General features: G+C 40.2%; 1 protein-coding gene across 6 annotated transcripts in view; it reads right to left on the bottom strand.

Annotated features, from left to right (window-relative positions):
- Positions 1–3,113: 3,113 nt before the first annotated feature.
- LOC124158971 overlaps positions 3,114–11,349 on the bottom strand; it is an 85,416-nt gene continuing 77,180 nt past the window's right edge. For all 6 annotated transcript variants that reach the window (XM_046534416.1, XM_046534415.1, XM_046534414.1 and 3 more), the window contains exons 3-7: positions 9,910–10,036; positions 7,919–8,045; positions 7,277–7,347; positions 6,386–6,767; positions 3,114–5,482 (exon numbers count right to left, since the gene is read on the bottom strand). In XM_046534416.1, the coding sequence (XP_046390372.1) occupies positions 4,501–5,482; positions 6,386–6,767; positions 7,277–7,347; positions 7,919–8,045; positions 9,910–10,036 (1,689 nt within the window). In that variant the 3' untranslated portion in view covers positions 3,114–4,500. The remainder of the gene's footprint in view (positions 5,483–6,385; positions 6,768–7,276; positions 7,348–7,918; positions 8,046–9,909; positions 10,037–11,349) is intronic.

Raw genomic sequence — 11,349 nt, forward strand, 5'->3', positions numbered from 1 at the left:
CAGTTGGTGTATAAAGTGGAGGGGATTGGGAGTGCGAAATGCAAGGGGTAAATCATGGATATATATTATATTATTATCTGAGGAAGGAAACCTGAGGAGAATGGAATTTACCCATTAGTTGAAGAGCACAACGGCACACATGGGCAGGTTATATCCTTTCTTCCACTATATACTGCTGGTTTTAAATGCTGATATTTGGATTAACTAAGATGGAGCCATTGTCATTAATCTAACCTATGGTATTTTTATTATGCTAAGTCTGGTCATAAAGGCTTTTTTTTTTAAGTTCTGAGATTGTGTGTACATGGCAAACTTGCAGATGACTGTATAAATGTTATCTGATGGTTATTACAGCAGTTGTTTTTACTAATATTTATCAATTAATGGTTACAACCAATGCTGTTCATCCAGCACAGCCTCAATTCAGCCTTGACAAAAAAAAACTCCTCCATGGTGGGTAAAGGATGGTGTATAGATATTACCCTCCATGGTGGGTAGTTACCCTGTCAACCCACACTCCTTGGAGGGTAAGGGAAGGTTAGCATTATGCATTGCGGGTGACTCCCGTAAAAGTTATCACCGTGGCTAGTCCCGGTATACTTAAAAAGAATAATTATCTTGTCGTCCCTTAACTGTATTTGAACGTAGTTATAGTAATGTTTAATGCTACATGTAAATTCAAGGTATCTTGTGCTGGTGCTGGATGTGGGGGCCTTGGTTAAATAGGAATTTTTTACCAGAAGTTCAAGTTATCTCTTCAATGTTACTCTTTCTCATCTACTCCTCACCTGAGGATGATGTGGCGCAGCAAGGGGGGGGGGTTTTGGGGGATAAACCCCTCCCCCCTCCAGAGCTCAGAGAAATATTGAAGTTTAATCCATTTTACTTAATTGGATTGATATTACTAACAGAATAGTGTAAGGATTAATAAAATATCCCTCAGAAAGCTGTAAAACTCACAATTTTGAACCATTAACCTTAAAATTCCGTAATTTATATATCTCGCACCAACCGCTTATCCTGGTGGGTATTCCATACCCCCACATTATTAGTTGCACCTAAACCCACCCAGCCTTAATTCCTAGCTGCGCCCCTAATTTGGAGTGTCGGAACCATGGTAGTGTATAATAAAAATATTCTGTGAAAAAAAAGTCATTTTTCCTTCAAAATGAATAAATTCCATGAAGTAATGCCAGAAACCATCAACTTACTTAGTTTTTCCCAGGAAAAAAAAATGCAGATTATGCTTGTGGAAGTATGAGAACATCTGGTAATCTATCGGTCAACATCAAAAATCCATGATTAATAGGAGTGTTATAGCCCTCTTAGACAAAACAAAGCATGAAAATACACAAAATTAAAAAGAAGAATGACTTGAGGAAGCCATGGAAGTCTGCATAAAACTGGAGAAGCCAGCGTGACATTCATCCTGAGAGTTAGGAAAAAACTAAGTTCTCTTCCTTTAACTACCTTCCAAATCTCCATTATTCAGTAGCATGCTAATTACTGGAACTCCAAAAAGAAAGAAAGCTGCCAAAGCTATGGTTTGCAATAAAATCCTCGTCACAGACACCACACACAAATATTTTCTTCCAGTACTTGGTAAGATCATTTGCAGTCCCTGTTTAACAATTCCACTCAGATTTTTACAAGATTTGAAAAACTAGTCTTTTTTTTTTTGCCTCAATTTCTTCAGTCTGATAAGTTTAGGGCAAAAGTGTAACGTAGTTTTGATTTTCAATCAATATTTCCACTTACAATTCGTATTAACCATGGTTACAGCATAAGTGACTGAGGTTGTCGATCAAAGTGCTCCTTGGTTGGGAAGATTGAACCATGGTAATAGATGTGCTTTGCAGTCATGTATTAATAATAATATTTTAGGAGTAAAATTCTTCTGAACATAATTGAAAATATAGGTCCTCCTCATTCAATGCTCAGTTATACCAATGCACTCTTTGGAATGATTGAGAATTCATTGGGTACAGAAGCTTGTCCCTTGAGTATTTGAACCCACTGGATAATATTTTAAGCAACATAATCATTACCTCGGCAGGAGGAGAACAGCTATTCATTGGAGGATGAAAGAGTCTTATTGCCATACATTAAGTTGATACTGAGGTCACTCTCTCATCGGTTGACTGTGGTTTTTAATTTTCAAATTTTGCATTCTTGTAACGTTGTGTAAATCTCTAGGGTTAGCCGGAGAGTACAGAGGGAATGCGAGGCAGGGAATTTAAAAATTAGTACCGATCCCTTCATAACTCTAGTTTATTCGTGTTGAGATACAATTCTCGCCATCCCACACAGTGGCGCAGGGATGGTTCTGGGGGATAAAACCCCCCTCAGAGCTCAGAGAAATTTTTTTACTCTAATAGAGAGAAGTTTAATCTATTTTACTTATATAAATGATGACTTTAGGCTTTACATACTTATCATCACGATGTAACCAAGTTACGAAACCTGGGTCGTGCCCATAATTAAATAACAGTGAACCTTACAAAGTTTTATTTCCTATTTTACTTAATTGGATTAATATTACTTATAGAATACTGTAAGGATTAATAAAATATCTCTCAGAATGCCATAAAACTCACCATTTTGAACCATTTATCTTTATTTTTTCCCCGCACCTCCTGCTTACCCTGGTGGGTAAGCCACGCCCCGAGGCCCTCCAGTATTAGTTGTGCCTGAAACCCCCCCCCCCCCTAGCCTTTATTCCTAGCTGAGCCCCTGATCCTGCATGTTGTCCCAAGCCAACTGCATGCCTTCTTGATGACCAACGCCTCTGCTAGCTTCAGTTTCCAGCTGGTCCTCACTGGATGCCGGGGATGAGGGACGGCAGTAAGGGCCCCCGCGCACTGGCAACTTTTAGTTCAAATGACACACACAACATTGACTGTGGCACCGTGCACGGGCGACTTTTTAGTTGCCGCAACGGCCGTGTGTTTCATAGGGACTTCCTCAAAGCAACTAAATAGTTGCTCTGTAAAAGTTGCAAGTGCGCGGGGGCCCTAAAAGCATTAGGTACCTGCTTGCTCGAGAGCTACCAAGAGCGGGAATGCAACTCGGCATGACACTTAAAATGGTGTGGTTGAAATAAAACAGAACTATTGTAGAAAATAAGTAATAATTATTTATTTACCCACTTCATTGTACAATTTTACAAAAATATCCATTAGTGCACTATTGCTTTGATATGAATGGACCACAATGAATTTATTACGAAAAATTGCTGATATACACAATTTCATTTGGGCTCATAACTGATAAGAAAGTTCCATAACAGTAAACTAATGGCCCATTATTGCATACAAAGTAAAGAAACTGGAAAGGTGTCTATATACATGGATATATTTTCAACATCAGTAAAAACAAGGAATACTTTTGTAAAATGTGTGAAACAGGGAAAACCATTGAAGACAAGGCAGAATAACTTATTCACATGGGTTGTTTAGATAGAAAAGAAGTCACAGTTCATTCACATCAATCACAACAGATAACATTCAGTAAGTCTTCAACATTCAACTGGAGACAGCCGTGCACTATTAATGCAGATTACAATGAAAATGGACAATAATTTAAAATTTGAAAAAAAGACAACATACACATGGTCCCTTTCAGGGAATAATTTATCATCACTTAAAAAGAGACTTCAAGGTGTAATTGTACTAAGAGAGCAAAATTTACCCAACGTTTATTGTCATCACCTACACAACAAGACACAAGAGACACTGTGTACAAGAAAATACTGTGAAACTGCCTCACCAATTGGAAGGCTATGAATGCAACAATGATGACACTAATTGCAAAATAAATTCTGCAATCCTCTCTCTTCATTGTATAACAACACATGACAATGAATAGCCATGAGTTCACATCGTCCAAATTACGAATAAAAAAAGAATCAAAAGAAAGACTTGCGACCCTTCAGCAAAGGAATGGAAAGTGGTTCCCATCATACAATATGCATGCAGAAATGTGACATTTGAGCTCTCATCTTCTTTCCTGTCAAAACCACCATCACTCCTTTTGCAGTCTAGGCTCACACAATAAGAATGCGAGAGCACGAGATCTATATTCAACCTGTCATTTGGAAAATTCTTTGGCAAACCACCGGCTGATCACTGATTGCATCAACGATTCCCAACATTTTTCTTCAAAAAACCAAGCTTTGCCTATGCATTACATTTAATAAAAATAACATCACCAGCACCTAAACAAGAAAATATATACTTCACCCTTTATTCTTTCAACTTGCTTACACAACTTTTGTCAATTCAGCATGAAAAATATACAAAACCTAGGCCATCAGTTAACTTGCAGTGACACCAAACAATAGCTGTTCACTCTTCCTACCATCCTATTGCCATTTTCATAGTGTGGCCCCTCAGCTGGGCCGAAGCTGATGGGGCAGCTGCCACAATTACTAAGGATTTTGTGCCGAATACTGTAGAGGAGAGAAGGTCTGAGGGGAGTGTCTTTCATGGTAGCACACTCTCAGCCTTCAATGAGTATCTCCTGGAGGAGCCGCTCAAGGCTGTTGAGCCCTGTGATGAAGCCATTATCTGGACCCTGGTGCACTCGACAACCATTTCCCTCCTCGCCAAACGTAGTGTGGGCAAAGTCAATCATCCTCACATCTACCCTCGTTGCCTTGGGTTCACCAATTCCCCTCAGGGACGCAAACGAGTGGTGCTTTCGACCGCCATAGCACCCGTGCATTGGTGACACCGATGCAGATTCCCGTCGGCTTCTGCGTGCTGGTGGGTCATCCTCATCGTAGTCATCTTCCTCTTCATCCTCATCCTCCTCATCTTCTTCCTCTTCCCCCCGAGAGCACAATTTCCTCCTCGAGCCAATCCCAGTCCCATTGCCCCTCCCACTCCCGAAAAGCTCCCCACCCCGAAGGAGGGACATCCCAGAGGATGACGGGGGAGCTACTGGTCCCAACATGTGCCCCATGACACGCTCAACTTCCCACGAGGAATCGTCCTCGGACGAATTTGAATGGGCCATGCTGGGGTGCAAGCAACTGATCCAGCCGTCCTCAGAGGGTGGGCTCCCATCCGGGGATGGGTGGTGGTGTCGGCAGCCCCCACCCTCTGAGACACCATCCAGAAGGTGAGGGTCGAGGAATACAGTCTCCTCCGAGATGGGCACGAAGTGGCTGCCACCCCTGCAGCGCTGAGGATTGCCATCGGATAGGTTGGAGTGTGACCTGTGCTGCACAGGGGAGGGAGTACGGCCGTTGGCCAGGCCAGAGGGGTTGCCGTCACAGCAGCAGGAGTGGCTCTCATCGGAGTGGCAGTCAGATGAGTTGCTCGTCTCGTGCTCTGTTGCCCCAGAGCTGCTGTTGTCACCGTTGGGCAGGCTGCACTCGTCATCACTGGTGGTGCTGTGTTCGTGGTTGGTGTAATGTGGCAGTGAGTACTCGACTGGCTCATTCCATTCATACCCCTCATACACCACGAGTAGGGAGCTAGTGGTAGAAAAGAAACACACACAATTACTTCATATTGCTTGAGCATAACCTCAGCACAGAGACGTTGCTAATAGCCCAGATACAAATGAGAATGCATCACCTATGGAATAGAAGAGGATGCACATCAAAAGAAGGAGCAAGCATTCAGAACATTCAGAGGAAAAGTGAAACTTTTGGTAAAAAATTATTTACAAAGCAGCAAATTTCAATTTATAGCAAGTTAAAAGAGATAATTTGAAGAAGACAAATGGCTGCAGCAACTTGAGACAGATATTCTGAGACCATCTAAAATGTATTTATACTCTTCACAGCTTTGGGAATAATAGGTAAAACATGATACGACTCTAAAAAAATTACAGTGAAATTCAGAATCCATTAAAAATACAGGACAAAATTCACAAGACTTAACTGCCAACATGTGCATTGCTAATTTTGACACTAGGTGCTACATTTCCAGTAAAATTTAACCACACGATGTCTCTTATCAAATCCATGCCAAAAAGAGGGCTATATAAGGGTATGGTAAGGTTATTGGGGAAATAATCTCAGTAATTCTGGGAAAAATAGAAAATATACTATGATGGTGGTAGTGAACGGAATTCATTTAAGTGAGGACAAAAAAATGCTTATTTTTTATTTTTACACCATTGCTTTCACTTCACTGAGCAGGAAAAAGAGTGATGCTTTCAAATCAGTAGAGAACAGCCCCTCAAAAGTCAAAATCAGCCGCAATAAGGTTTCAAAATCATGTTCCAAGCTGTTCACATTTTTGTTAACTTCCTAAGGAAGAACAGATTTACGTAATGGGTAATAATATATCTAAAAAAAGTAGTGAGCCTCTATTAGCTCATTCCACCTGCTCACTAACCTTACTACTTCATGTAGTAATCAAACACTCACCTAGAATAAAATCGGAAGCTGCTCTGTCTTTTGATGACCCTCTGAAGCCCATTCAGCTTGCTGATCACCTGACGAATCACACGCTTCTTCAAGTGGAACCCATTGTGGAAGAACTTGTATAGGGCACCCTTAAAGCCCTCCTCATTTAACTCACGTCCCCAATACTTGTCCCGCTTAATAAAATGGTCTGAGTCGGCCCTATACACTTGCATACCACACAAGCGAACCCCAAGGGATGCTGAGGTACTAGCAGCACACTTGGCCATCTGCTTGCTCTTCTTCTCTGCTGAGGCGTCATCTCCATGCTGCCTTGTGCCCATCTTGAGGTCCAAGATACATGGTCGAGAGTACTTTGATGTGATGTTCTCAAGCAAAAGGAAATCTATTGGCTGTGTTAAGGAAATTAGACTAGGAATTGACTAAAGTAGTATGAAGTTCAAAGAGTTCTAGCACATATAACAACTTTCACATTATCTGTTGCGCCGAAGGCGCGTTATACGCTGTACCGGTAAACCATGTTTACCACAACCAGCCAGTTTACAATTCAATGAGATTTTTGCGCTTTACTGTACCTATGATTTTAAGACATGTCTATTTCAAAAGATAACTTCAGACTGAATACTGAGCCAAAATCTCAGTAAATTTTCAATTATTACACAAATAGGAACTATAATAAATTAATAAGTTCATGTTCATCTTAAGACTATGATAAGATGGCCTCACATAAGATTACTAATGAATTTTGACTCAAATATTTAATGGTTGTAAAAATTAACACACAAAGGAAATTGCCCAAATCGATATCAGTTACTAGCTATGAATACTGGGCATTATAATTTGATTGGCTTGCAGTTCATATCTGTTTGTTGACATTGACAACTGAAAGGATACATTGCTGGTTGACATTGTCAACTGTTGACGGGCACACTGACTTCGCACAGTTGCTTCGACTGATTTTCACCCTGAAATGAAAGAAAAGTATATTACTAAATTTATGACATTATGCAGTTCTGAAAACTGAAAGAAAGTGAATATGATTGAAGCTTTACAAGCTACACATAACTCATTGAGCCATGTCCAATTCTATATATGAAACCTTAATTTCTGCAAACTAATGAAAAACAATAATCCCATTCAATTTGGACAAATGTAAGTGCAAATATTCAAGTGGTTATTTGAATTTTTGTGTTAACCATATAAACAGTATTTTCACATGGGCAATTTTTTTTCTTTAAGTTACATACATATATCTTTGGCTAGGTAAGTCCTTGCCTGTATCAAACCTATGTAGCCACTGCAACCGAGACCTCCACAGGAGAAGAGCGAAATACTGGGTATTTATACTGATTGCAATGGATAGTGATGGATACCTGGGTAGTTATACTGATTGCATTCTAAATGAAATATGGGGATCATGATTCAAGCCCAGGCTGTTGTGGATGATGTCTACACTGCAGAATTTAATCAACTTGACCTAAGTATGAAAATTCATTGCCATATCTTTGGCTGATGGAATATGAGTGTGCCTCTTACCTCATTCTCTCCCTTTTCCTCTTTGATGAACTGGACTGGGCTCTATCATTCACCAAATCCACTTTCCGGAAACATGGGCTGTACTTCTGTTCTATGGCGGCCCCACTGCTTGTCACTTGCATCACACCTAGAAAGATGCACACACAACACATTCTTTATACAAATGAATGATTTTCCAAATTTGAACTAATTAAGCATGTTTAAACTTTAACCAAGAACATGTTACCAACAAAATTGACTTTAAAAATTTGCAGCCATTTTTGATAGAAATATTCAAGTAGGTAATTCAGAAAGTTACTTTGAGATGTAAAAAAGTGAATTTTTAAACAATCAAATTTTTCTGAAGTTGATGAACTTTGATAAATTTATGACAAAAAAGAACATATAGGTACAAACAACAGACAGACGAGAGAGTTTTTGCACTACACGGTGTTAAATGCTATTAGGAAATCACCATAGCACACAATAAAATGCTTACAACGTAAGTGACAATCCCAAAAAGCTAGTAAAAAAATAGGTATGTCCAAGTACACTGCAGTTATGATTCATGGCGTTCAAATGTAGTCTATTAGTCAATAAAGGTTACTCATCACATGATTATTTTTAAGCTTGTCTATCCCCCATGCCTTTAAAAGCTCAGTTCAATTGCATTCTGATCTGATGAACACTTCCGTACATATGCAGCGATTGACCACACATGTGCCCGGAGTCATAATTATAGCAACTTCCCCAAGACTGGAAATTGAAAATGATATTCCCCTAATATGACAAACAGCAGATGATAAGGCCAAATCCCCCAATTATTACGCATTGCCGCATACATCTGAACAGCCATACAAACCCTTCGAAAGGTGTCCAGTGGACGCCTGTCAGACGTTTAACTTTCCGCCTCATGTCAGAATCGTCCGCTTGGCTTCCGCGGCAAAGAACTCAGAGGAGTGGCAGGTCTGTCTGTCTGTAGAAGCCATTATGGGGGGCCTCCACACTGAGATCTACGCTCCGTCACTCATCCCTTGATATGGGGAAAAACTAATTGTTTTATGCAGCCTAGCACTGCCAACAAATGGTAAGGGTCAAATCACTATTAAGCACCATCCCAACTTCCAGAACCTCATGAAAAAAAAACAAATTGAGAGAAACAAAACCATCCAAACATTTGGAGGAATTACTTCATCTTTGGCTGAGCTGAGGGGATCGAGCAACAGGGAACCTGGCTGCTCTACTACCCTGTACACTGGAACACACAATCGCATTTTGGCAGCTGCCAACGGTGCCCAGTGTAAATGATGAAAAAAAAGTCATAAACCTTCAATCACATAGGAAATGACACACACATACACACTCATGCATGGTGTTGGTGAATGATGGCTTGATGCTCGACAGCCTGAAGTACATGGACGGCATGCTCCGGGGTGAAAAAGCAACCACGTGTGCAAGTTTAGGAAAAAGAAAACAATAAAAATGGACAACACGTGAAATGAGATTGCTCCACACAACAGGCATAAACCATGTATTCTGCATTGTTTCAAAAGGTAATGTTTGCGAATTTGTTCAGCAAATGCCTAATGGCAGTTAAACAACAGCCAGTCGTCTCATACATAGGTCGCGAGTTGGCGTGACAAAGTTTCCCTCCACTCTCCGCAGCAGGCGGGTAGAGACCAGAGTGCGGGTCATGTTTTCTATCAAGTTGACAGCTGCTGGAATGGCGGAAAGAGAGAGAAAAGGGATTTGGAAAGAGTAGGAGGAAATGGATGGCACCGAGGATGAATACCCTCCCAGAATTGGAGAGGGATCAGTGCTGTTGTTCTCTACAACGTACATATTCCGGTTTTGGTTGGAAGCCATTTCGTTCCGTTAACTCGGCCCTGGTTCCCCCTCAAGCCCTACTGCTGTCAGCTAGTATGAAAGCAACAAAACACACACAAGGACAAAAAAAAACAAGGTGTGCAGGCTGCACACACTACATTTATTTTCTCTTTAACTCATCTTACCTTTAAATTTTGGTACAAATTTTTGTATTTCATCAGGGATATGCTGGTAGAAATTGAGCTCCCTTGCATTCAGAGGTTTACAAATAGTGCCATCATTAAGCAGGAGTAATCTGGTGTGACCGCCAACCTGGAAAAAGTAATATAAAGCCCAAAGATTAAGCATGGAGGATTTTAACCAACTGTATTGAAAACCCAGAGGGCACTATGCTACAGTAAAACAGACAAAATACAAAACATTAACAATTACATCACCACTAAACTGTATATGAACCATCAAAAAATCTCACAACTTAAGCACGTATTCAATCTACTTGGTACAATAAGGAAAAGCCACTCACACCTAGCACAAAGTCAGTGACATAGCAAGTGAACATGAAAATGTTGTAACAATTGTAACCATTATTGTGCAGATTCTAAATCACAATTTCTGCAAGAGTTTCCGAAAAGAGAGATGAATCATCTAAAAAATGACATAGAGTAAATTTAGAGACATTTAAACCTGGTTTCTCTTGCTATTTGGCTGATATTGTGCCTGTCACAGAAGTGTCCTCTTGATAGTCTGCAACCCACTTCATATCTAGAGAAGTTGAGCTGAAGAAAGTACCTCAACTATGAGCCATACTCTTGTTAAAGAAATTTTTTTTCAGAAAGAGTGCAGACAATCAAATATTCCTTCAAGTGCTACACGAATTTCTGAGTGCTAAAAATGTGCTCCGTAATACAACCATAAATAATTAAAACATCCAAGACATGGGGATGTTCATGGTTGCTCATGGAGAAACTAATCATTATAATGGCTGACTTCATTAATGAAATGTGAGTCCACATAAATGGATACATGTGTACATAAAACCTGCCTTTGATATTATAACAAATGGCTGTATCAAATGATATCATTTTCCAGCTTAACAAATATCAGAATTGGAAAATAATGACAGCTATCAATAGCTTGAGAATGGGACCACAAAGTAGCAACAGAACTTGTTTAGTTGATTATCCATTGAGCCCCAAATAGGTAGGATGTATGCATACAATACTAGAGTGACAATTCCTTGATTGTCATTTGAACAATTATTTGCATTGCTGCCTTGACCTTTATGAAATCCTTGAACACTGCAAGGATGGGACACCTCTGCTAAATGGCATCAGAGAAAAGAATACAAGCCCATACTTATAGAGACCCTTCACAAAATATTAAGCAGACAAACCCACCATAGAAGGAGAGAGGCAAGCAAGAGAAATATACCCTCTACGTGGATGGTTCAATATTTACCCTTGGCAACCAAACACTCTCGGGAGTAGCAGAGACAGCGAGGAAGGGGTGGGCGCACCAGAATGCTCCACAGCCTCTGATTGGTCCTAAATTATACTAGGGAGGAACATACAAACACAGACAGGCCACAGAAATGCACCTGGTCATAACGTACTGGGACAGGGGAC

Source organism: Ischnura elegans, chromosome 5, assembly GCF_921293095.1.
Source record: "Ischnura elegans chromosome 5, ioIscEleg1.1, whole genome shotgun sequence".
Taxonomy (NCBI): domain Eukaryota; kingdom Metazoa; phylum Arthropoda; class Insecta; order Odonata; family Coenagrionidae; genus Ischnura; species Ischnura elegans.